We start from the raw sequence: 27,138 nt of genomic DNA on the forward strand, positions 1-27,138 counted from the left end.
GCCGTTTTACATCCCCAGCAACAATGTCGGAATGACCCGCTTCCTCTGCATCCTTGCCAGGATTTGCTGAGGTCACTATTTTTTATTATGGCCATTCTGATACGGGGGCCGGGATGCACTCTTCCTGAACACAAAGACCCAGGGAGGAAAGAGGAAAGGGAAAGACCTCACAACCACCCAGGTAGCTTTAAGCATTCTGCTGGTCCCTGACCAGTGTCTTAAAATGCACAATAAACCCGCCTCTGCCCTAAAGTACTGAGTAGGAAGTACAGAGTGCTTCCTTAGAGTCCTACAGAACAGCTGCGGACTCCAGCACCATTCCTCAACAGAGAGTTCTGGAAGCATTAATGTTCTAAGAGCAGAGCAAGAACGGCCCTTCTGGTCAAACTTTTATTGGCAGTACTAATGAATATAATCAAATAAGAAAAACATATGAGTTATAACAATTATGAAGGAAGAGATGAAATTAATATTTGCAGATAACGTCTACACACACAAAGTTAAAGCAACCCTAAGCTTCGAAAATTTATGACAGTTCACTAGGTTGTTGATACAACAGTCAACATTAAAATTCGTTTCCTAGACGTCAGCAACAACCAATTAAAAACGTATTTTTTGAATAAGCTCATTTATTCTAGTAACAGAAGTATCTTGCAATAAACCTTTTAAAATGCATAGAAATTTATGGAGAAAATTACGACACTTTAACAAAAGACCCAGGGGCGCCTGGGTGGCTCAGTCGGTTAAGCATCCGACTCAGGGCATGATCTCACAGCTGGTGAGTTCAAGCCCCGCATTGGGCTCTGTACTGACAGCTCGGAGCCTAGAGCCCGCTTCCCATTCTGTGTCTCCCTCTCTCTGCCCCTCCCCCACCCATGCTCTGTCTCTCTCAAAAATAAATTAAACATTAAGGGGCGCCTGGGTGGCGCAGTCGGTTAAGCGTCCGACTTCAGCCAGGTCACGATCTCGCGGTCTGTGAGTTCGAGCCCCGCGTCAGGTTCTGGGCTGATGGCTCGGAGCCTGGAGCCTGTTTCCGATTCTGTGTCTCCCTCTCTCTCTGCCCCTCCCCCGTTCATGCTCTGTCTCTCTCTGTCCCAAAAATAAATAAAAAACGTTGAAAAAAAAATTTTTTTTAATAAATAAATAAACATTAAAAAAATTTTTTAAGACATAAAAGAAGACATATATAAATGATGAGAATACCATGTTTATGGTTAAAGGGACAACATTTTTTAAATGTCTACTCGCTCCAGATTAATCTATAAACTTAATGCAAATTTAACCCAAATTCTAACAGGTTGTTGTTTTGTTTCATTTCATTTTAGAAAAGGTTCTTCGAGGGGCGCCTGGGTGGCTCAGCCGGTTGAGCATCCGACTTCAGCTCAGGTCAGGAGCTTGTGGTTTGTGGGTTCCAGCCCCGCGTCGGGCTCTGTGCTGACAGCTCGGAGCCTGGAGCCTCCTTCGGATTGTTTCTCTCTCTCTCCCCCTCCCCTGCTCGCACTCTGTCTCTCTCACTCTCAAAATAAATAAACGCTTAAAAAAAAAAAAAAAAAAAAGACTTGTTTGAAATGAAAAGAAAAGAAAAGCAAAGAGAAAAGAAAAGAAGAAAAGGTTCTTTGAAGAACCTCTTCCACATGAAGGAGTAAAGTACCAAAAAGAGTTTCTGCAGAATGGGTGGTGATAGTGCCAGTTCTGCTGATGGCAATGTCCCACTCATGGTGTCGCACCTCTGTCAACTGGAAAGCAGTTTCAAAGCTCAGGACACTCCTGGGCTAACCCTCCAGCATGGACCGGCCCTCCCCTTGCAGCACCCCCAGCCCCAGCACTTCCCTCTGTCCTGGTCGTCATCCAAACTCAGCCTATCAGGCCTGTACCCTCATTCACAGGAGTGGCCCCCTTCCTCCTCCCACCATATGCAAATTCTTCACATAGCCGCCACCTCTTAGCACCCTCCTGTCTTCTGGAACTTGCGACCTTTCATCGGCAAATGCCCTATCTCGCCCACCTCTGGACTTTTTGTCTCTGTTACTCTGCCTTGACCCTGCTCTTCACTCTTGATCTCAGATCACTGTCCTCCCTTCTCCCTAAAAACCTCTTGCTTTGACATTCACACCATCAACTGCACGACTGCAATACTAGTCTTAAAATAAAACAACCTCCCTGGAACTCACAGCTCCCCTCCCTCCCCCATCTACCACTCCATTGCTCTCTCTCCCCCTTTGCTACAAAATTCAGCCAAGAGTTTTCTGTACTTGCTGTCTCCAATATCTGTCCCCTTAAGTCTCTCTGAAGGTGTTCTGTAGACATTCTCGCCCAGGCGTCCACAAAACAGTTCCGTGCAAGGTCACCCGTGCCCTCCATGACGGACTGTCGGCAGGTGGTGCCTTTCCTGGGCTCCCAGCAGCACTGGGCACAGCTGAGCACTCCTGCCCTCCGCACGGCTGGCTCACTGAGCTTCAGAGGACCTCTCCGGGCTTCCCCTCGACCATCCTCTCAGCCCCTTGGCGGTTGCCCTAACCTTGAAATGTCACCACACCTAGGGCTCCGTCCAAGGACCTTTCCCTTCTGGGCCACATCTATACACCCTGGCTACGTAACTTGCAGGGCCCGCTGCAAAATCAAACTGCAGGCCCCTCATTCAAAACCCATTAAGGCCTCCAAGACAGCGACAACACAGCATTAAAGCCAACGCAGCACTCGCGCAAGAGCGGGGCTCTGTGCGACGGCACCGTCACACAGTGGCACCTTCTTCCACTCTCTTTCTCCTCCCAGCCACCTTTGATTCTCTGTTTACTGAAGCCTCAATCCGTATCAGGAACAATGCTATTGCCTCTGCCTTCCAACATATGGCGGCGGCCCTGCCCGCTCTCCCCGCCCCTCCGCCCCGTTCCGCTCCACCTAAGCACTGTCACAGGTACCATCCGGCCCCCGGATGGCCGCCGTCCCCTCCCAGCGGGGCTCCCTGCCTCAGCCCGCACTCGGCACTGCCTAGTCTCGGCCAGCGATCCTCTCGCACCGGGCTTCTCCTCCAACCAGTCTGAAGGCGCCCGGACGATAACGTGGAAACACTGGTCTGCCGTACATGACTCAACCAGAGAAAAGGGAAAGTCACTTATTTTTAGAAGCGTACTTTCTCAAAACAAACGACAAAAACTGCACAGAAATTCCAAACGCCCCCAGCCCCAAAGTGCAGACCCTGTCCCTTCCTCCAATCAAAGATCTACCCAGAAACTTGCAGGGCGCCCTGAAATGGTAAGAGATTTCTCCTTAGGGCTGGGGGGAGGGGAGGGTCTAGGTAACCCATCGTGCATCATAATCACGTAACATCCAGCTTAACGCGACTTTGCTTTCTAAATATAGTCTGTAAGAAACAAAATGCGAGCGTCCGGACGGGAGGGGCCGGGGGTGCCGGGGTGGAAGCACCGGGGTGTCGGGCTTTAGAGGATTAGGCGCCCCAACGCCCGGGCGCCCGAGCGCAGCGGGGCGTGTGCGGTGGCCGTGCGGGTGGTCGAGAGCCGGTGCGTCGCCGCCGGGTGCGCGCGCGAGTCCCCAGGGCCCAGGTGGCGACGAACGTTCGTGGGGGCCCTTCGGCTCCCCGGGGCCCTGCAGCAAACACCGCGCAGGGCGAGGCCGGCCCCGCCGACGCCCGACGGTCTCCGCGCCCACCCAGCGGGGGACGGCGAACCCCCGGCCTAGGGGCGGCCGGGCACGCGCGCGGCGGCGCACACGCACACACCCCGAGCGCGCGCACCCGCAGCCCGGCCCCGCGGGCGGAGTGGGGTCCCCGGCGCCCTCGGCCCTCGCCCCTCGCCCCTCGCCCGGCGTGCGGCCCTCCGGCGGCGCGGGCGCGCCCCACCCCCACCCCCAGGTGCGAGCACCGGCGGCGGGAGGCGGGAGGAGGGCGGGGCGGCGGCTCCCCTCCGCGCGCCCGCCTCCCCCCCCACCCCCCGCCCCGCCGACCCTCCCCGCCGCGCGCCCCTCCCCTCTCACCAACGGACGAGCCGATCCGCGACCTTCGGGGCAGGGACATCCTGAGCGCTCTGTCCAGGCGGGAGGCGTTCGGCATCGCGCCCCGCTCGGGGGCTAGGCGGCCCCGGGCGAGCGGCGGAGGCTGCGCGCCGGGCTTGGGCGCAGGGACGGCGGCCCGAGGGCCATGGGTGGGCGCGCTCCCGGGCCGGACTGCGGGGCCGCCGGCGGCGGAGGAGGAGGCGGCTGCGCCGTCCGTGCCGCAGCCGCCGGCCAATGCGGCAGCGCCCGCGGACGCCACCGCTGCGGGCCTCGCTGGCCCGGCGGCGGCGGCGGCGGCGGCGGCGGGGGAGGGGTCCGGCCCTCCGGCGGGGAGCCCGGCGGGAGGCGGAGCGGGCCGCGGCCGGGAAGAGTCTGGAACGTTCCGCAGCACGGGGGGCTCTTAGGTGGCGGAGAGGGGCCGGGTGGGGGGACGGGGCGGTGCGCTAGGGGGCTCCTCTGGGGCGCGAGCGCACCTCAGGGTGCCCTTTTCTGCCCCTGCCCGCTGCCTCTTTTACCTGCCCCTTGTTAGGTGGTGCGCTTGTCCCGTGTGAATCGTTCGGGACTCCTGACTCTGCCGGCTTCTCTCGCTTTCTGTTCTGTGTACATTGTGGTGGGATCGGCTGCAAAGAACAGGTACTTCTAAGGTGTAGGGTCTGGAAAACAGAAAACCTGGGTGTCCAGACTCCGGGCCCCCAGCCCGCCTAGAATTCTAGTTAGTGGCACGTTAAAACTGTGAGGAGCCCCTACGAATACTTAGCTCGCTTAGCTCACACCACACGCACACACTCGCGCACACACACCGACACACCTTCCATAGGAAACAAAATCAGTGGCAGGTGAGGTGATTTGTCCAAGGTCACTTGATCCATTCCTTACTGTTTTTACTCAGCGTTCAAACCGCACTTGGTCCTTCTGGGCACAGTTCCATAAAGAGAAGAGAAAAGGCTGAATGTTTAGTAGGTGATGAAATTCCGACCTCAGAGTGAAAGAGAAACATGATTGTAAGAGAGGCTGACCTTGCGTTTGTTTATTGATGTGATCATTACACTAAATTTAGCGTAACTACCGGGGACGGACCAGGAGAGGAACAGAGTTCAGCAGAAAGAATCGGTGCCCCACGAGAAAAGGCCAGGCATCCCTCCAGCTCCTCCTGGCTAGCCTCTGCCCCGCATTTTCCTAGAAAAAACGTGCAGAAGGGATGGACAGACTGGCAACCTTAGCTTCAGGTGGGATTCCCTGCCTGCCCATTCTGGGCCCTCAGGGGGGAAAAAAAAGTGTTTCTGATAAGAAGTGTGAATCTTCAGCATGGTATTGAGGAAGAAGAGAACTTTCTCGGTTGTGGAGTTGAGAGCTTCAGGGCGGAAGATGTTTTCTCAGTGGGTCTTAGCTGCTGAGGGTGATCGCGAAGCAACTTCGTCCCAGCAAAGTCTGTCAAAAACTTTGTCACTAATGATTCAATTTCCTACGGAGAACAACCCCCTTGAGAGCTTAAGCAGAGCGGGAGAGGACTCGGGTGAAAAGGAGGGCTTTTTTCAACCCCGAATTTTAAGATGAAAAATTTTCTGCCCATAACCAGGTGGGAAAAGAAAGAGTAGATAGAAGTTATTTTTAATTTTTAAAAGCTGAGTATGTTGAATAGAGGCCACTGCCTTGCCCACCACAGACTGGCTCAGTGCCTTCCCCTGATTTCCTGCATCCCTATCATGAAGTCGGGGGAGTGCTTCTGTTTCTCCTTGTGTGTATCTTCCGATAACCAAATCTGTCCTGACAACTTTGTAGACAGTCCAGTTGGCCCACTGTGAAGATGACGTCGTAGGTGCGAGGGCCAATAGATGGGCGCCTCGCTTGAACTTGTGTTACCTCATTGACTGCCGTGGTTAACTTCCCTGATCTGACGGGCGGGTATCTCTCTGGGGAAGTTAGTTAAGGATGGCGTTTGACTACAGGATCCAGACCTAAATCCTACCTTTGAAGTCTTCTAAAGATACACCTGCACAAAGGACAGAAGCTAGCCGATGACCAGTATTTAGTTGTTACTAGTCTCAGAACGCAAATGCCAGTATGGATCATTCAGTAACCTGTGCTTGACCTCTCAGAGAAATGCTTTTACGCTTGTCAGGGGCAGCCTAGGCTAGAACCAAAGGAGACCAAAACGCTTGTAAAAAAGAGGAGCCAATGCAAAATAGACAGCGACAGGGAAATGTTGTATGTATGCAATAGTCAGAGAAATGCATTTTGTGTCTACCCTATAGAAGCAAAGGCTCGTCAAGAAAGAGCCTGCGCCTCCATTCTCTAGAGTCACCACCCCAGGCATTCACAAGTCAGGTGACAGCAGCAGCATGCAGAAGGGAAAAAACCCTCAAGAGCTAGACCAAGAAGGACACACCGAGCTCCTGGCACTGTGGGTTGATAAATACTACTGAGCTAAGAGCAGTCCTTTCTGTCCTAAGGGATGACGTAAAAGAAAAGGGGATCCGAGTTTTCCGTCCCTGAGAGCCAGCTGTCTCCATCCTCTCCATTCTGTGTGCCCTCTCCCTAAGCAGTGAGGTCAGCCAACGACAGACCCGGTCTCCCAGAGACAGTATGGTATGGGATGACGGCAGAAAGGCTGACCCTGTTTTCCAAGGAACGAAATCTGCACAACTTCTCTGGGCAGCACACTCCCAACACTCAAGAACTAGGGTGGCCAAGCAATCCTTCCCTTCCTATAACCACCTAAAATTCTGTTTTCACTCAAGCCCGTTCTTAATCTTCGTGGTTCTAGAAAACAACCGGCTTGTGTCCTTCTGAAGTTCTTTCATACAAATGAAGACCTGACACCATTTCCTAAGCGCCTTTCCTCGAACGAAAACCCCCATTTCCTTTTAAAATGTTTACACATGAAAAAATGGTCATACGTGTATACATATATACGTATATCATATGTATATAGACCTATGTCTATACATAGGGAAACATTTTTGAAAAGGAAATGGCATATGTACACCATATAAAAAGATATCAATAGGGGCGCCTGGGTGACTGTTAAGCGTTCGACTTTGGCTCAGGTCATGATCTCACAGTTTGTGAGTTCAGGCCCCACGTCGGGCTCTGTGCTGACAGCTCGGAGCCTGGAGCCTGCTTCGATTCCGTGTCTCCCTCTCTCTCGGCCCCTCCCCCACTCACGCTCTGCCTCTCTCCCTTTCAAAATAAACATTTAAAAAATACAAAGATATATGGGGCGCCTGGGTGGCGCAGTCGGTTAAGCGTCCGACTTCAGCCAGGTCACGATCTCGCGGTCCGTGAGTTCGAGCCCCGCGTCAGGCTCTGGGCTGATGGCTCGGAGCCTGGAGCCTGTTTCCGATTCTGTGTCTCCCTCTCTCTCTGCCCCTCCCCCGTTCATGCTCTGTCTCTCTCTGTCCCAAAAATAAATAAAAAATGTTGAAAAAAAAAAATTAAAAAATACAAAGATATAGATACACATACAGTGTTCATCGGTTTACGTCCTCGCCGGCTTAAGGGACAATACAGTCGAAGTGGAAGCCACCACTAATCCGTCACCACTTTCCTTTCCCTCTGTCCCCAGACCAATTTCCTTTTAGGCTTTCTTCATAAGGCCTCCTTCCTCTCTCCCTGTTGTTATTTACACACAGGCTAAAAAGCAACCCTGAGAGTATTGGGCAAAAGATCCAGGAAAGAAGAGGATTTAATAGGAAACCTTATTCTTGTAACGCAGTCGTATTCAGCTTTCTGTAAATGCATTCTGATGACTCCAAATTCCGCTAATTTTTACATCGTTTTTAGAGAGCACTTTCCCAAATTGGACATAGAACAAGAAATACTCAGTAGAACGGTCACTATCTTCCTGATGACCAGAGGGGCGGGTGTCGCAGGCCCCCTCCCCTTCCCGTTACGCGTTAGCACCTGTGTCTGGCATGTGACGCTGGCTGAAGCTGGGCTTTTAGCTGGGGCTGTCATCTGCTGTACTTGAACATGTCCTCTCCAGGCGGCTGATGCTTCTTCACAGCATGGTGGCTGGCTTCCAACAGTCCCAGGAGACCAAGTCGGGCTATGTCACCTTTTCTAACCTAGCTTCGGAGCACCTGCGGTCTCCCTCCCACCACAACCTGTTACAGAGTCGCAAAGGCCCAGTCAGTTCGAGAGGACAGGAAATAGACTCCAGCTCTTGATGGAAAAGAGGCAAGATTCTGGTGGCACGTAAGGATCGCAAACACCGTTGCAGCCATTTTGGGAAATCCAATCTATCAAAACCAGCAGCAAATAAATTTAATTTTCATAAAACATAAGGGCGCCAAAATCATAAAATACATGGGGAAAAATTCACGAAAGATGTGCAAGACCTCCACATTGAAAACAAGGGACCCAAAGAAGACAATCAAAGACATTACCTGATCTCAAGTCTTATTGTCGTGCTAATGCTGATCAAGACAGTGTAGTGTAGACACATGTGCACAGACACGTCACTGAAACAGAATAGAGAGTCCAGAAATACCACTAAATAACTCTGACAAAGGCACCCGAACAATTCAATAGGGAAAATAAAGTCTTTTCGATAAATGGTGCTAAAACTTGATGTTCATGTGGAAAAAAATTAAATAAGCCGTGATCCCTTAACCATAACACAATAATTAACTCAAAATGGATCATAAACGTGAGTGTAAAAAAACTAGCCATGTACAGCTTCTAGAAGAAACCATTTCTTAGACAAGACCTGGAAGGTAAAAGAAAAAACTTTTATCAGACATCACCAAAAATAAAACTTCCGTTCATCAAAAAACAACACCAAGAAAATAAACAGGCAGGCACAGTCCAGGAGGAAACATTCACAATGCACACACATCTGACAAAGGACCTGTTTCTAGAATATATGAGTAACTCCTACAACTCAATGCTCCCAAGACAAATCTAATTCGTTAATGATCAGGAAAATGCAGATTCAAACACGATGACATATCAGTACACAGCAGGATGCTTAGAAATAAAGATTAACAACTCCAAATACTGTAGGAGTGGCGATACTTGGCTGGTGGGAGCGTCCAATGCCATAACCACTTTGAAAAACTCGTAGCTTCCTACACAGTCACATATCCACCTTCCCTATGACCCAGAAATTCCACTTCTACGTATTTGCCCAAGAGAAATTTACACATATTTACAAAAAGACTTACAAATGAATAGTATTAACAGTGGGGCACCTGGGTAGCTCAGGTGGTTATGTGTCCAACTCGATTTTGGTTCAGGTCGTGGTCTCACGGTTCACGGGTTCAAGCCCTGCATGGGGCTCTGCGCTGACAGTGTGGAGCCTGCTTGGGATTCTCGCTTTCACCCTCTTTCTCTGTTCCTCCCCAACTTGTGCGCTCTCTTTCTCTCTCTCTCTCAAAACAGGTAAATAAGCTTTTTAAAAAACTTAAAAAAATGTTAATAGCAGCTTTATTCATGATAGCCTCAAACTGGAAACAACCCAAATATCCATCAACAGGTAAATGTGTAAACAAATTGTGATATATTCATATTATGGGCTATGACTGAGGAATAAAAAGGAATAAATCACCAATACATACAGTAACACAGATGAATCTAAAAAACATAATGCTGAGTGGAAGCAAGATAAAAAAGAGTAAATAGAGTATAATTCCATTAAAGTAACCAGGTTAGGTCCAACTTCAAGATCCTCGTGGCTTAAGCCCCATGTAAGCAAACCAGAACTTAAGTGTCTATGCTCTGTGCTTGGCTCCCCCAGAAAACAAAGGCCTAGGTCAACGAATCAGCACTGGTCTGCCCGGCACAGATCACCTAACCCAGCTCCAAGAAGTGCCTTTGCTCCTTGTAAGGAAAGTAACCCTGCTTTAACCTATTAGCAAATGCCCCGTCCAAACTTCCTCAATCCTGCTCACTTTGGTCTATGAAAATTCCTTGCAAGGTGTTCAACATCACTAATGATCAGGGAAATGCAAATCAAAACCACGAGATAGCGCCTCCCACCTTTTAGAATTGCTATTATCCAAAAGACAAGAAACAAGTGTTGGTGAGGATCTGTTGAAAAGGGAACGCCCGGGCACTGTTGGTGGGGATGTAAACTGGTGCAGCCACTGTGGAAACCAGTAGGGACGTTCCTCGAAAAGTTAAATACAGAACTACCATGTGGGATGATGCAGCCATTCCACTTCTGGGTATTTATGTGAAAGAAACAAAGACACTAACTCAAAAAGATAGCTGTACCTCCAAGTTTATTGCAGCATTATTCAGAATAGCCAAGACATGGAAACAACTTTATGGGTAGATAGGTACATGGATACATAGATAAGGATAGAGATATAGAGATGTAGAGATTTATGTATTATATTTATTATACTATGTATATATTTATTATATATCATATATTCTAAATACATATGTAATATATATTACATATTCTTTTTTTTGTTAAATTTTTTTTTCCAACGTTTTTTATTTATTTTTGGGACAGAGAGAGACAGAGCATGAACGGGGGAGGGGCAGAGAGAGAGGGAGACACAGAATCGGAAACAGGCTCCAGGCTCCGAGCCATCGGCCCAGAGCCTGATGCGGGGCTCGAACTCACGGACCGCGAGATCGTGACCTGGCTGAAGTCGGACGCTTAACCGACTGCGCCACCCAGGCGCCCCAATATATATTACATATTCTAAATATACATGTAATATATTATATAGAACGCACTATTACTCAGCCATAAAAAAAGAAGGAAACCTTGCCATTGCTGACATGCATAAGCCTTGATGGCATTATGCTAAGTGAACTAAGTCACAGAAATCTCACTCATACAGGCATACATCAGAGATATTGCAGATTTGGTTCCAGACCGCTGCAATAAAGCAAATATCACAATAAAGCGAATCAAATGAAATTTTAGGTCCCCCAGTGCACATAAATGTTACGTTCACACTATACTGTAGTCTGTTACGTGCGCAATGTCTAAAAAATATTCATACCTTAATTCAAAAATACTTTATTGCCCCAAATGCCAACCATCATCTGAGCTTTTAGCAAACAGTAATCACTGACACAGATCACCAAACAAACGTAGTAATAATGAAGAAGTCTGAAGTGTTGCAAGAATTACCAAAATGTGACACAGAGACACGAAGGGAGCGGGTGGTGCTGGGAGAGGGGTGCCAATGGACGAGTTCCACACCGGGCTGCCACAGACTTGCCATTCGTAAAAACCTCCATTAGCTGGGAAGCACAGTAAAGGACAATACGGGGCGCCTGGGTGGCTCAGTCGGTTGAGCGTCCGACTTCGGCTCAGGTCATGATCTCGCAGTTTGGGAGTTGAGCCCGGCACGGGGCTTGCGGCTGTCAGGACGGAGCCTGCTTCTGACCCTCTGTCCCCCTCTCCCTCTGCCCCTCCCCTGTTCATACTCTCTGTCTCTGTCCCTGTCTCTCTCAAAAATAAATAAAACATGAAAGCAAAGGACAATAAAACAAGGTACACTTGTATGGCGGGGGGGAGGGGGGGTAGTGGAATGTGTGAAGGGGATCAAAAGGTACAAACTTCCAGTATTAAATAAATAAATAAATTAGGATGTAATGTACCACATGGGGACTATAGTTAAAAGTATTATATTGCATATTTGAAAGTTGCTAAAAGAACGAATCTTAAATCAAAGAAAAAATATTTGCAACTGTGTGGTGACGGATGTTAGCTAGCCCCCTTGTGATCATTTCATAATGTATGCAAATATTGAATCATGTTGTACATCTGAAACTAATATAAAGTTTTATGCCAATGATACCTCAGTAAAAAAAAAAAAAAAACAATCTCTTGCCTTTTTAAAGCTGTTTGTTTTCTATCTGCCGGAGTGAATGCTCCCTGATTCATGAATTGCAGAATAAAAACCTACCTGATCTAGTAAGCGGATCTGTAAATCATCTGTAGGAAATTTTCTTTTATCAATTCTCTTTAAACGAAGTTTGAGAAAAGGTGAAAAACCCCTGTAAGGGTCAGGTTGTAAAGACTTACTGAAAAGAGACTCAAGGGAACTTCCTGGGATGACAGGTTTAATTTTTTTATATAAAGGAATGGATATTGGGTGTGTGCATTTTTCAACATCAAACTGTACAGTTAAGATCTACATGTTTCACTGTAAACTTACCTCAACTTTTAAAATGTTTTTTTTTTAATGTTTATTTATTTTTGAGACAGAGAGAGAGCATGAATGGGGGAGGAGCAGAGAGAGAGAGGGAGACACAGAATCCGAAGCAGGCTCCAGGCTCTGAGCTGTCAGCACAGAGCCCGGTGCAGGGCTCGAACCCACGGACCGCGAGATCATGACCTGAGCCGAAGTCGGATGCTTAACCGACTGAGCCACCCAGGCGCCCCTTAAAATGTTTTTAAATGCTTGCACTAGGATACTCATATCTTATAATAGCAAAAACCTGGAAAACAAGCCCAATGACAAAAGCATGAGCAAATAAGTTAAAATTCTTTTTGAAGAACGTGTAATGGCTTGAGAAATTATTTATAACACAGTGTTAAATGAACAAAAGGGCAACATAAAACTGTATATATGTTGTGATCTATTTTTTAAATTTTTTTAATGTTTATTTTTGAGAGACAGAGAGAGAGAGACAGAGCCTGAGTAGGGGTGGGCGGAGAGTGGGGACACAGAATCTGAAGCAGGCTCCAAGCTCTGAGCTGTCAGCCCAGAGCCCGACATGGGGCTCAAACTCTGAGTCGAAGTCAGACACTGAACCGACTGAGCCACCCAGGTGCCCCCTATTTTTTAATATACATATATATGAAGTGTGTGTGTGTGTGTGTGTGTATCCATATCTAAGGAGAGAGGTATTAAAATGTTAACTCTAATTCATTATTCCTGGATGGTGATTTCTATTTCCATCTCATGCTCTTTCAAATTTTTTACAATTTTACAATAAGAAAGTGTTCCTTAAATGAAGCGTAGGAATATAGTGAGTCTATCAGCCTAACGTCGTTGCTATGCTACAATTTCAGTTGCAAGGGATGAACAGCAGAGTGATCAAAGCAAGCGTCGGTTGCCAAGCTGAACTGGGGACCAGAAGGGATGTCACAATAACAGAGCAAAGCACCTCGCCAGGAAACGCAACACAGCTGCTGAGTATTGGGGAGTTCAACAGCTAACCCGGCAGCTTGATGACAACTGAACAAGTGTGAAAGCAGATGAGCTAGTTTTATAATAGTGATAAAAATAGCTGGCATTTTTTAAGTGCTTACTCTGCACCAGGCAATGAGCTAAATGCTTGACTTGCATTTCCTCACTTCGTTTTCAAAACAATACAAACAGACAAGGACGTGATTCTCCTTAATTTGTGGATGAGAAAACTCGGGGTTAGGAAGGTTCAAGAGTTTACCCAAGATCACACAGGTAGGTAGTTAAGTGGAGCCGGAATGCGAGCTTTTGTCAATTCCGTGTCTAGTGGCCCCATCCATAATTATCGTACCCTCCAAATTGGTCTTTTCAACAGAGGAGAAGTTACAAAAAAAAAAAAAAAAGAAAAGTGTTTCTAGACCGTCATAGTAACACAAACCCAAAGCACAGTTTTATATAAACAGAACGGAAGACTTTAATCAAGCATCTACATTGTCTTCCGCAGCTACGGACCAAAGACTACCAAAAGTAATTACAGCTTTGAACACATGCCCTCTCCTACACAATATGAGCTAAAACTCAGAGCTGACTGAATTCTGGAGTTCATCAGATGAACATCTGTTGCTTTGTCATCTTTTATGACCCGACGTCTCTCCACTGCAAGGGTTTGGAGGGAGAGGGCTAACGATATCATAGGCTGCACCTGCTACCACTGGAATGCCCCTGGCAGTTTCTTAACAAGTTAAACATGGGGATCCTGAGTGGCTCAGTCGGTTAATGTCCGCCTCTTGATTTCGGCTCCAGGCATGACCTCACGGCTCACGGGATCGAGCCCGGAGTTGGGCTGCCCGCTGACAGCACAGAGCCTGCTTGCGATTCTTCCTCTTCCTCTCTCTCCCCGCCCCTCCCCTGCTCACACTGGTACTCTTACTCTCTCTCTCCCAAAAGAAATAAACTTTAAAAATAAAAGTAAAACTCACCCTATAAACCCAGCAATTTTGCTCCTAGAAATCCACTAAGAAAAATGAAAACATCCATCCACACAAAAACTTGTACACAAATGTGATTCATAATAGCCCCGTATTGAAAATAACCCAAACGTCCATCCGCCGCTGAATGGATACAGAAAATGTGGTATATGCTTCCCTGGAATACTATTCAGCAATGAAAAAGAAGTATTAATACAGGCTACAATATGGATGGACCTCACTGACATAAAGCCCCCCAAAATACCCTTTTGGCAAACTGATTCCTGAATATTAGAGAATTACTTGCATTAACATAACTTGAAGACAACATTTTGAGAAGTTAACATATAATATTTGGCTGGCTATCTGATTTATCATTTCTGTGGGCTACAGATCCTTTAGAAAGATTAATGTTCACATCACATTAAACATTTTTTTTCCCTGCTCTTTTCTACTTACTTGATCTGAGTTTCACAGGAGCAGCAAAGACAGATGAACGTTTTCTGAATTATTTAACAATCAGAATGCTTTAGGCTGCATTTTGGCAGAGTAACAAGAGTGCACTCAGGCCACCCCAAGCCACTGTCCCCGTCGTCGGGAAGGACAGGAATCAGCTCTCTGCAGGCCTGCCCCCAGACAGGAGCCAGGTGGGAAAGCTGGGACGGAGAGAAGTGGAGTCCGGAGGGCCCTGGAAGGTGGGGAGTGGCAGGTGGCCTCGGCTGGAGGTGTCCGAGGTCTCCCCACCGCGCTGCGCCCCGCTTCTGTGATGATGGAGGCGCCCTGCGCGCACAGCAGATAAAGCATCACCAGTGCGCATCCGAGCACAACGGCAACATACAGCATCTCAGTTATGACTTCACTTCGGAAAACCAGTCTGTCCAATATGCCTAGTAAACATCCCCTCCCGTTCTGGAGAGCGGGGCGCGCGTTTCACGCGCGGAACGTGGAATCCGGCCCCTAAGCGTAGGTAACCACTGCGCGTGCCCGGGTGCCGGCACCCCTCATCCACAGGACGCGGTCGCGTCCCCGGGCGGCTCTCCCGGCAACAGCCCGCCGCGTTCAAGGGGGCGACCAGGCCTGGGGTCCTCCTGCGCGTGTCCTGAGCCGTGAGAGGAAACGAGCACAGGCAGGGTACGTGCATTAGAGCAGGGGGAGGCTGGACAGAAAAGGCAGGAGTTAGGGCAAAGAGACCGAGCCCCTTCCCTTCCTCCCACCCACCCCGCCCCCGCGCCCTGGACGCCGCCTGCAGCCCGGAGCCGTGCCTCTCCCTGGAGCTCCGCCGCCGCGCTCGGGGGCTCCCCACTCCCACGCCTGCACGCTCGGACACCGCGGCAGGCCGCGCGCGTCCTCACCCCCCCCACCCCTGCGTGCGCACGTACGCGGGTGCAGGGACCGACGCACGCCCCCGCCGGCCCAGGCCAGCCCTTCCACGCGCCAGCCCTGTGCCTCCCCCCGCCACCCGCGTTGCCCTGGGGCTCCTGTTCCTCCTTCCCTCTCCGCGTCTGCCCCCCAGCCGCCGCCGCGGCCACTTGGCAATCGCACGCTCCGGCGCACTCCGCTCCCACCCCTTCCTTACCCGCGGCCCCCAGGCAGTGCCGGCAATTTTACAGAGGTGCACGGTGGGCTCCGGTAAAGCTCCAGATACAGAGCCACGCCGGCAGCACCGGGGGGGAGATGCGGCTCTGAGACGCGGACCGGTCCGTGTGCGGTGGGGGGCGGGGGGGGGGAAGGGGGGCTGAGACGGGTGGGGGGAGGGGAGCCAGGAGGAGGGGTCTGGGGGCGGGGCCAGGGGGAGGGGTCTGGGGGGGAAACCAGGGGGAGGAGCGGGGGGAGAGGTCTGGGGCGGGGGTCGCGGCTGGCTGAGAGCCCCCAGCAGATGCGCAGGGATCCTCAGGCCAACCTGGCCCCACGGCGTTCCCAACTCAGGCCAGCCCTCCTCGGTGCAGCGGGTGCAGCTTGGACGCAAGGGGCAAGCCTGCCGCCAGCCGGTCAATAGACAAGGCATTGGGAAACGGAACCAAACGTCCAGAAGGTAAGGAAATCGAGATTTGCAGTTTAGAAAAGATTACCTTGAGGGGCACCTGGCTGGCTCAGGTGATAGAGCATCGGCTCTTGATCTCAGTGTCGTGAGTTCAAGCCCCACGCTGGGTGTGGAGCCTACTTAAAGAAACTTGAAAGAAAAATCAACCGTGCCTTGGAAAATACAGCCTGTGGCTTACTCTGCCACCAGGAAAGCCTAATAGATGTTTTCAACACTTTTTTTTTTAAAGTCTGCATACCTTTGCTCATTAGAAAGACTAACCATTGTCTCATGTATTTATTGGTAGTGTTTTCATTTTGTGACTTGGCCCTTAATGTTCTTTATTTATTTATTCTTACTGTAAATATTTTCCCACTTTGTTACTTTTGTTTCAACTGGTTTAGAATGCTTTATGGGAGGAGTGGGGAGGAGCAAGGCAGGGATGCTCCCCCCACCCCCACCCCATCCAGCTCTCCATTTACCAGAGTTCTCTGAGAGTAAGCCATAAACATTGGCTCTGGCTAACTTAAACAGAAATACAGTGTTTTTAATGTTTATTTATTTATTTTGAAAGAGAGAAAGAGAGAGTGGGGGGAGGGGCAGAGAGAGAGGAGAGAAAGAATCCCAAGCAGGCTGCACACTGCCAGTGTGGAGCCCGACTCGGGGCTAGAACCCGTGAACCGTGAGGTCATCACCTGAGGTGAGATCAAGAGTCCGTCGCTTAATGGACTGAGCAACCCAGGGGCCCCAAATAGATACAGAATTCATGAAAGGACATGGGTCCTCACATAACCACAGGCAACTGGGAACATCAGAGCCTTGGGAAGAGCTCCGCTTTTGACCCCGTGGACCCCGGCTCCAGATTCACACTTCTCAGACAGAGTCTGAGTGGCCAAGGTGTGGTCAGCAGCCCAGCCTGCAGGGACTCTCAGTGAAAGGAGTGTGGATTGAAGCGGCTAGCCCATGCAGGACAGTCGCAGGACCACTAGCATCCAAGGAGGGAAAGGATCATGGGGAGCGAGGTCAACCAGCCCCAAGAAACGTAATGTCCAGGAAGGCAGCTTGCTTATCAGTTTTGCCCTTCAGCTTTCTGGATTTCGTGACATTTTTCAAAGGCATTCTTTATCTCCAGGTTACACTTTTTTTTTAATGATCCATTTATTCTGGTATTTTTTTGTGTGTTCCCTTTTTCATATTTGACTCTTCATCCCATCAGGAGTTTATGTTGTTTTCTGGAACAAGGCAGGGGGTCCCGCTTTGTTGTCTTCTAAATGGCGAACAGGAATGCCCACACCATTTCTTGAATTAGCCATTTTTTTCACACTCATTGGAAATGCCACCTATGGTGTGGATCTTTATTCTATCTAGATTCCCGTAGAGAACTTACGTCTGTTTCTGAACATTATCTTTTACACCCTGGACAAGGCTCCGCAGGCTGGAAGAAGCGACAGCCTCCAGGTGAGCATAGAATGGGACAGAGTCAAAGACAGAGCCTGTCTCCCCCCCACCCCAGTACCCAGGAAAGGTTCAGATCTCAGAGCCATGAGCATGAGGGAGGGCAGGTCGAAAGAACGACTGCAAACAAACTCAGGGACGCCCCAAATAGTCTACACAAACATGCACATGCACAAAAATGTGTGCACACACACTCCCATGCATGGGACACGTCCATACAAGGACACGTGCATACATGTACGTACACTCACAAGCACAGATACAAACTGTGACACAGACCCGAACACACACACAGACACGTCTGCATATTTGGTGCACACAACAGCCGGCAGCCAGGCATTTAGAGAAATAAGAGAGAAAGGATAGCTAATTAGAAAACTAATCTGATTAATAGAGGTTCCAGAAAAAGAACGCTGAGAAAATGAATAGATGGAAAATAAATAGTTTTTAAATGTTTTTAAAGAAATATTTCTAGAGCTACATTCAACTGTTTTCTCGTTTAAAAGACCGGTAAAGGACTTCTGAGAAAGATGTCAGAGTAGGAGGACCCTAAGCTCACCTTGTCCCGTGGATACAACTAGATAATACCCCCATCGGTGTAACTAATCCAGAATATGACCCGAAGACTGGTAGAACAGACCCTCTACAGCTAAATTTAGAGAAGAGGCCACATGGAAGAGGGTGGAAAGGGAAGAGACATGGTCCAGAGCTAAATGGACCCATGAGACCGTCCCCGAGAGCGAGTGATGCCGGAGGCCTGGAGGGAGGAAAGGAACAGACCTTCAAACTAGGCACCCCAGGTGTGAGGAACCTGCATGGGGAAGACAAATCCTGAAAACCAGAGACATAATTTTTTGAGTTCTTACAACCAGCGGGGCTTAATATGTGGAATGTTAAAAATCAGTGGGCTTGGCTCTGGGGTTGCTGGGAGGACGAGGGGAAACTGAGTCCCCACCCTTAAAGAGACAACACAACAGGGGCGCCTGGATGGCTCAGTCGGCTGAGCGTCCGACTTCAGCTCAGGTCATGATCTTGCGGTCTGTGGGTTCGAGCCCCACGTTGGGCTCTGTGCCCACAGCTCGGAGCCCGGAGCCTGCTTCGGAGTCTGTGTCTCCCTCTCTCTCTGCCCCTGCCCCGCTCATGCTCTGTCTCTCTCTCTCCTTCCAAAAAAAAATAAACATTAAAAAAAAAAAGAGAGAGAGACAACACAACAAACAGCCTCATGGAGATATAACACAGAAGGAGGATTTTGAAAACCACCCGGGGGATATGGAAGGGACATTCGTTTACTAATCTCAGAGTGCGTACTGGAGGCACGGGGATCATTGGCCCGCCTCTCCAAGAACAAAATTGCTGGCAGCTGCCATTTCCCTTCATTGCCCCTCAGCCTAGGCACAGGGACACCTTCAGAAACTAGGGCAGCACCCACACCCACCGCTTAACTTGCTGACGGTGTGCTCCACCCCCATGACCTTCAGACACCCCCCCGCCCCTCCAGCCAGGCCTTGCCTCGAGGTCCTCTGCCACAGCAGACCTATCCACACCTCGCTAGCGCCATTTTCCCTGCCCTTGCGTTCTCCTGTGGACTCACTACCTCCAGTCCTGCAGCTACAGCTTTAGGAAGTCTTCCCCAAGCTCCACATCCTCTCCCACAGCAGACCTGCACAAACTTTGCTAACACCACTACCTGCCCGCACCTTCTGCAGCCCTGCCCCCTCCAGAAAGCCCTAGGCAAGAGCCCGTCCAAAGCGATGCCCTAAGCCTGGCAGTGTGCAGGCAGCCCCCGCAGTCACCAACACAACCTCAAAGTGACTCCTACCCGGGGAGAGGAAAAGATAACCACACGTGTCAGTCTGAATGCAGCCCCAGCAGGGGGTAGGGGCCATTCACCTGGTCTGAATGCAGGCCCAGCCCCCCCAAGGAAACTTCTCAACACAGGGAAAGGGCTCTGCAGTTCAGTGCTACCTTATGTCTAGCAAACACCTGCTCTGACTCAACTCAAGCCCAGGATGGCCCCAGACTAGCCAACTCACAACACAGGGACCAAACCCTGCCCATACCAGACAAAGAGATCCATCGCACATGACTGGACTGAAGGCGAATGCAACTCAGTCACGACAGTAGGAGGACTGCAACACATAGAGAGGACACCCTCGAAACGTGAGGTTCTGGTGAACAGGGAACATTGCACTGCAGGGCACTACAGGACCTTTTCATAAGGCCACTACTTTTAAGAACAAGAGACATAGCTGACTTTCCTAACACGTAGAAAGAGATACAGAGAGTTAGACAAAATGGGAGGCAAAGGAATATGTCCCAAATGAAAAAAACAGAACAAAACCACACAAGAGAGCTAACTAACAGAGCTAAGTAATATTCCTGATAGACACTTGAAGGCAATAGTCATAAAAATACAGGGGAAGACCTCAGTGAGACCCTTAACAAAGAGAAAACATAGGAAAGAACCAATCAGGAATGAAGAACTCAATAAAAAACATTTAAAATACACTAGATGGAATGAATAGTAGATTTGAGGAAGCAGAAGAATGGATCAGCAACTTGGAAAACAGAGTACTAGAAAGCAATCAGGCTGAACAGCAGCGAGAAGAAAACATTAAAAATGAAAATAGACTTAGGAAACACAGTAACACCAAAAAATGTACTAACATTAGCGTTACAGGGATCACAGAAGGAGAAGACAGAGAAAAGAGGGCAGAAAATTCATTTGAAGAAATAATCGCTAAGAACTTCGTGAATTTGGGGAAGGAAACAGAAAACCACACCCAGGAAGCACAGAGTGCCCGGAACCAAATCAACCCAAGGAGATCCAGACCGGCTGCCCTGATCGTGCACCTAGAGAGGAGGGGAGCCAGCCCCAGGCTCCATGGCTAGGTTAGGGGTGCAGTCCACAGTAGGAGAAAGTGATACCCTCCCTGGAGTGCTCTAAGAAGAGGGGTTCTATCTGCTCAAAAGACAAAGACTGCCTGCCAGCCAGAGACCATATATCGGGTGGCGTGGGGGCAGCACTCCCCCAGTACCAGGGCTCATGGAGCAGGAGTTTGAATCCCAGCCAAGCACCAGGGCATGGGCGTCGGGAGAGCGGGACAAACCACCTCATTTGTGCCCATGGCACAGTGAGGACGGCTTGAACAGAGTGATTTGGAACACCTGGCCCATAAAGGACAGACTGGGGGGTCGCCATTTTTCTGATCCCTCAATTACAGCAGCGCTTTCAACAATAGCCAAATTATGGAAAGAGCCTAAATGTCCATCAACTGACAAATGGATAAAGAAGATGGGGTTTAGGGGCGCCTGGGTGGCGCAGTCGGTTAAGCGTCCGACTTCAGCCAGGTCACGATCTCGCGGTCCGTGAGTTCGAGCCCCGCGTCGGGCTCTGGGCTGATGGCTCGGAGCCTGGAGCCTGTTTCCGATTCTGTGTCTCCCTGTCTCTCTGCCCCTCCCCTGTTCATGCTCTGTCTCTCTCTGTCCCAAAAATAAATAAAAAACGTTGAAAAAAAATTTAAAAAAAAAAAAAAAAGAAGATGGGGTTTATATATACAATGGAATACTACTTGGCAATAAAGAAGAATGAAATCATGCCATTTGCAGCAACGTGGATCAGAGAAGGACAGATATCATATGTTTTCACTCAAATGTGGATCTTGAGACCATGGGGGAAGGGAAGGGGGAGAAATACAAACAGAGATGGAGGGAGGCAAACCACAAGAGACTCTTAAATATAGAGAACAAACTAAGGATGGATGGGGGGCTGGGGGAGAGGGAAAATGAGTGATGGGCATTGAGGAGCGCACTTGTTGGGATGAGCACTGGATGTTGTATGGAAGCCAATTTGACAATAAATTGCATTTTTAAAAAGAAGAGGATATGGTACTTATATACAGTGGAATAATATTCAACCATAAAAAAAGAATGAAATCTTGTGACTTGCAACAACATGGCTGGAGTATAATGATAAGCGAAATAAGTCAGAGAAAGACAAATACTATATGATTTCACTCATATGTGGAGTTTAAAAAACAAAAAAGACAAGCAAAGGAAAAAAAAAAAACAGGAGGAGAAAGTGGCAAATCAAGAAACAAGACTCTTGACTATAGAGTTCAGAGAGTTACCAGAGGGGAGGTCGGTGGGGGCATGGGAGAAACGGGATGGGAATTAAATGTACACTTATCAAGATTAAAAAAAAAAAAAAACAAACTTATCATGGTAAAAAAAATTAAGTAAAATAAAATTTAAAAAGAAAAGCAAATGGATGTGCCGCTAAAAGGATATTTGTGTTATTTTTGGCTAGGCTACAAATGAAGCTGAAGGTTTAATTATGATTTTCCAGTGAAACTGGGTGAGGTGACACTTTCCAAGTCCTGATGGGATTGATACATGAATTTTTTTGCCTCTGAAAATTTTACTGAATTTTTTTGCCTCTGAAAGTTTTATGGAGAGATTTGATGAAACTTAACCAAATGTAGCATACCCAGTAAGTTAAAATCAGATAGGGGGCTTGAGTGTGTGTGTCTGTGTGTTTCTTCCCCTTCAAAGAGTCCTGGCAGAACAAACATATTTTAAGAGGTCCTTCCAGTGAAAATTTAACAACTCTCAGTTTCGTGAAAGGGGAATTTTTTAATTACAAAACTCCTACAGAATAAAGATATTGAAAAGCACTAAGTATCTGAATCTATAAGATACACATATACCAATAAAAATGAAAATGAGGGGCGCCTGGGTGGCGCAGTCGGTTAAGCGTCCGACTTCAGCCAGGTCACGATCTCGCGGTCCGTGAGTTCGAGCCCCGCGTCGGGCTCTGGGCTGACGGCTCGCGGCCTGGAGCCTGCTTCCGATTCTGTGTCTCCCTCTCTCTCTGCCCCTCCCCCGTTCATGCTCTGTCTCTCTCTGTCCCAAAAATAAATAAAAAACGTTCAAAAAAAAATTTAAAAAAAAAAAAAAAAAAGAAAATGAAAATTAATGATTAAGCTAACTCCTATTTATAAGAGACATGCCAAAAATATAAGGACACCAAAGGTTTGAAAGCGAAAGATGGAAAGGTTACATCATGCTGATATAGACAGAAGGCAGGAGTGACCGTGTTAATAAGAGACAAAACATAATAGTAATATTACTGGAAGTAAGAGGGTTCTGCCTAATGATAAAAGATTCGATTCACCTAACATAATAGCCCTAATGTGTATAATGAAAACTGGATAGAACTTCAGTGTGAAAATGACAGATACATCAGTAATATGGGATTTGAATACCAGAGTTATTGACACATAGTATGATATAGCAGTTAAGAGCATGCATTGTGCAACCAGAGTGTCAGGCATGATTCCTTATTCTGGTACTCATTAGCTGTGCAATCTTGGACACATTACTTATTTACTTTCAACTTCCTCATAGGTAAAATGAAGGTGATGATAGTATTCACCTTAAAGGATGATTAAAATAATTCCCTAGGGGCGCCTGGGTGGCTCAGTCGGTTAAGCGTCCGACTTCAGCTCAGGTCACGATCTCGCGGTTCGTGGGTTCGAGCCCCGCGTCGGGCTCTGGGCTGATGGCTCGGAGCCTGGAGCCTGCTTCCCATTCTGTGTCTCCCTCTCTCTCTGCCCCGCCCCCGTTCATGCTCTGTCTCTCTCTCTGTCTCAAAAATAAATAAACGTTAAAAAATAATAAAATAAAATAAAATAAAATAATTCCCTAATAACTAATGCCAAGAGCCCGAAACATCACCCAGTATTTAGCAAGTGCTGTGTAACTGCTCATCATTTCATTGTCGATAGGTCAAGTGTACCGAAAGCAAACAAATAAACGTACAAAAACATAGAAGATATAAACGACGTAAATAAAACTTTTATTTTTAAATTTAAAAATTTAATTTTAATTTTAAAGAATAAATAACATTAATAATAATAAATAAATAAAATAAAATAAATAAATAAATAAAAATAAAAATTTCAAATTTTAGTTTTTTTGTTTTTTTGTTTTGTTTTGTTTTAAATTTTTTTTTCAACGTTTTTTATTTATTTTTGGGACAGAGAGGGACAGAGCATGAACGGGGGAGGGGCAGAGAGAGAGGGAGACACAGAATCAGAAACAGGCTCCAGGCTCCGAGCCATCAGCCCAGAGCCTGACGCGGGGCTCGAACTCACGGACCGTGAGATCGTGACCTGGCTGAAGTCGGACGCTTAACCGACTGCGCCACCCAGGCGCCCCTCAAATTTTAGTTTTAAAGGATATGGTTGGAAATGGAGAGACAAAGAATGCATGCTGGACAAGAAATACTTAGGACTGAACATTAATAAAAATTATCAAAACTTGTGGGATAATCCCAAATTGACACAGGAAGAAAATTTAAAGACCTCATGTTTATGTTAAAAAAACAAGAAATGAAAAATAACCAAAAATGTAATTAGCTAAATGTCCATTTTTAGAAATTAGGAAAAGAGCAACAGAGTAAGCTCAAAGAAACCAGAAGAGCCCAGAGATAAGAACAGAAATTAATGAAATAGGAAAAAAAAGACAGGATACAAAGTATCAACAAAGTCAACAGTTTATGCCTTCAAAAAACTAATAAAATAGTGGGATGAGGAGAGGGGAGAGAAAGATACAGAGACAGACACACACATGTGCATGCACACACACGGAGGTACTTTATTAAAAAAGGTAATACACATTATGACCAAGTTTGGTTTATCCTATGAATGCAAAGGTAGTTTAATAGAAAATAAACACATGAAATTTAGTACATTAACAGATTAAAGGAGAAAATCTTTCTCATCTCAATGGATGCAGAAAAAGGAAGAAATTCAATACCTATTGATTTTTTTTTTTATGTACACAAGGGAATTTGCTTACCTAGATAAAGAGAATCTTTAAAAAAAATCTTTGAATAATATCTGAAATAAAGATAAAGAGAATCTTTAAAAAAAATAAAACTTTAACGGTGAAATACTGATCAGGAAAAAGACAAGAACACTATTATTCCCCCTCCTATTTAACATTATCCAGTGCACCCAGCCAGGAGGGTAAGAGAATAAAACCAGGTGAAAGATCAAAGGACTGCAAAGGAAAAAACAAAATGGATTATTTGCACAGGATATGACTGTCAAGGTAGAAATGTGTAACACATATACAATTAAATTATTAGAATAAGGGTGTAGCAAGTTTGCTGAATATAAATTCGTTATACAAATAGAGTGCAAATCCTATTATAGGAAAAAGTTATAAAGCTTTATTAAAAGACATTAAAAAGGCCCCCCAAAATGGAACCTCATACCATGCTCATTGATGGAAAAATTCAGTGTTATATGACATAATTATGCATAAATTAATCCATAGAGTCAATGGAATTTAAAACAAGTTTCCAACAGGAATTTCCATGAAACTTGAAAAGCAGATGTTCGTCTTCCTAGAAAAGGGCCAAGAATAAACAACATAGTCCAAAAGAAAGAACAAAATAGGAGGATGAACCTACTAGACATATTATAAAGTTGTAACAATTAAGTTTGTGATTTAGTTTCTATAACAAGTCAGTACAGAATTGATACTGGGAGAGATAAATAAACCAGTGGAACAGAATAGTGAGAAAGAGGCACGCACGTGTGTGAAACTTAATCTGTGCTGGGTTCCATTCTGGAAGCCTCTGGGAAAATAATAGATTATTCTATAAATGGTGCTGAATTGCCATATAAAAAAAATGAAATTGTTTCTCACACCACTCATGAGTCAGCTTCAGGTGGAAAGACCAAGTATTGTTATGACTTCTAAGTAGGGAATTTTTTTTTAAACACCCCCCCCAAAGATCCATAAAATCATAAAAGAAAATAACGAATAATTTTAACTACATTAAGAGTAAGAGCTTCCACTCATCAAAAGACACTCTAGATGAAAAAGACAAGCCACGAACCGTGATTAAACATTTGTTACTTATTTAACCGACAAAGAATGAACAGTTAACAATTTATGAGCTAATAAGAAAAAGGTAAACAACCCAATAGGAAAACAAATGGGCAAAAGATGTCACATATTTAACTGGAAAGAAAAATATGAATGGCCCATAAACATATGAAAATATTCTCAACCTTATTAGTCATTTAGTAAAGATTGAAACCACCACAGATACCGTTTAATACCAATTAGACCAGCAAAAATTAAGGAATCTCTCATTATCGTTTCTAGTGTGGATGCAGAAAAACAGAACCTCACAAACACTGACGGTAGGAAGGGAAATTTGGGAGCGCCTGGGTGGCTCCGTGGGTGAAGCGGTGAAGCGTCTGACTCTTGGTTTCGGCTCAGGTCACCATCTCAAGGATGATGGGATCCTGCCCCACATTGGGCTCTGCGCTGACAGCGTGGAGCCTACTTGGGATTCTCTCTCTCTCCCTCTCTTTCTGCCACTCCCCTGCTCGCACGCTCTCACCAGGCTAACACACACACTCTCTCTTTCCAGTTCGTGGGCCTCCTTTACCTGAATCCTCTGGCCGGAGAGACTGGGACGTTTCTACTGGAGTTTTAGTCTCCTGAAATGCACTGAGAAGCTAGTAGAGCCTGCCCTGGGGGCAAAGCATTGAGAAAAAAGGCGAAAATTAAAAGAAAAGAAAAAGGAAGCTGGCCCCTGTTCGACAACTGCCTTCGGTTGCGTATTTTTCAACATCCGCAAGTAGTGTTTTTGTGTTCTGTCCAGAGTTTATATTTGTACTAAGCAGGGAGGACGTGCTATCAGGGGAAGGCTGGGAATCTCCCCCTTCCCTGTGACCCCACTCCAGGCAGATCTTCCTCCCCGACGTTGCACCCACCCATGCTGCCAAAGGTGACTAGAGATTTCCTCTGACTTCAATGTTACCTTCTTTCTCCTTCTAACTCACTGGACAGTTTTCCTAAGTCTCCTTGGCTGTCTCCTGCTCATCACTCTGACTTTTTTTTTTGTTGGAAAGCCCCACGGCTTCTCCCTTTTCTAACTCCCTCTTTTTTTAATCACCTGGCCTAGTAAAACTCCAAAATTTAAATCACCCCCTCAAGAATCTCTTTTCAGATGCCTACTGAATGCCTACTGAATCTCTTTTCAGATGCCTCTTTTTTTTTTTTTTTTTTAATTTTTTTTCAACGTTTTTTATTTATTTTTGGGACAGAGAGAGACAGAGCATGAACGGGGGAGGGGCAGAGAGAGAGGGAGACACAGAACCGGAAGCAGGCTCCAGGCTCCGAGCCATCAGCCCAGAGCCCGACGCAGGGCTCGAACTCACGGATCGTGAGATCGTGACCTGGCTGAAGTCGGACGCTTAACCGACTGCGCCACCCAGGCGCCCCCAGATGCCTCTTTTCATCTGCCTACTACCAGATGCCCACTGCTATGTCCGGAGGCGTCTCAGACTTACAATAGCTGACCGCACCTGTGATTCTGCCGCTCCTTCTCCCCCACCGCTCCCTCAACCTTGCCCTTCCAAGGAACGTCAACTCCGTTTTTCCCCAAATCCTTAAGTCACCTTTCATTCTTCTCTCAGTCTTCCCCTCATATTCCATCGGTCCATAAGTCCTGTCAACTCCAGCTTCAAAATATACACGGAATCATCAA

General features: G+C 47.2%; 1 protein-coding gene and 2 long non-coding RNA genes across 8 annotated transcripts in view; 2 read left to right on the forward strand and 1 right to left on the reverse strand.

Annotated features, from left to right (window-relative positions):
- Window positions 1-14,778, reverse strand: part of ATP8A2 (ATPase phospholipid transporting 8A2) — a 614,836-nt gene extending 600,058 nt beyond the window's left edge. For 2 of the 5 annotated variants that reach the window (XM_058689525.1, XM_058689545.1), the window contains exon 1: window positions 3,991-4,304. In XM_058689525.1, coding sequence (XP_058545508.1) covers window positions 3,991-4,066 — 76 coding nt within the window. In that variant the 5' untranslated portion in view covers window positions 4,067-4,304. Of the gene's footprint in view, window positions 1-3,990; window positions 4,305-4,523; window positions 4,638-14,542 lie in introns of those variants that run through there. The other 3 variants (XM_058689573.1, XM_058689555.1, XM_058689516.1) reach the window with 3 other exon arrangements.
- Window positions 4,056-8,565, forward strand: LOC131488134 (uncharacterized). The gene is made up of 4 exons (XR_009250087.1): window positions 4,056-4,157; window positions 4,538-4,641; window positions 5,066-5,234; window positions 7,641-8,565. It is a non-coding gene; the product is annotated as an uncharacterized LOC131488134 (long non-coding RNA).
- Window positions 14,779-15,684: 906 nt separating the features above from the next.
- On the forward strand, window positions 15,685-26,634 carry LOC131488123 (uncharacterized). 2 transcript variants are annotated; one of them, XR_009250082.1, is made up of 3 exons: window positions 15,685-15,780; window positions 16,010-16,115; window positions 26,017-26,634. It is a non-coding gene; the product is annotated as an uncharacterized LOC131488123 (long non-coding RNA). The 2 variants fall into 2 exon arrangements; XR_009250083.1 differs by lacking the exon at window positions 26,017-26,634 and adding an exon at window positions 17,472-18,706.
- The last annotated feature ends 504 nt before the right edge of the window (window positions 26,635-27,138 follow it).

The sequence above is a fragment of the Neofelis nebulosa genome, chromosome 1 (assembly GCF_028018385.1).
Source record: "Neofelis nebulosa isolate mNeoNeb1 chromosome 1, mNeoNeb1.pri, whole genome shotgun sequence".
In the NCBI taxonomy this organism is placed as follows: domain Eukaryota; kingdom Metazoa; phylum Chordata; class Mammalia; order Carnivora; family Felidae; genus Neofelis; species Neofelis nebulosa.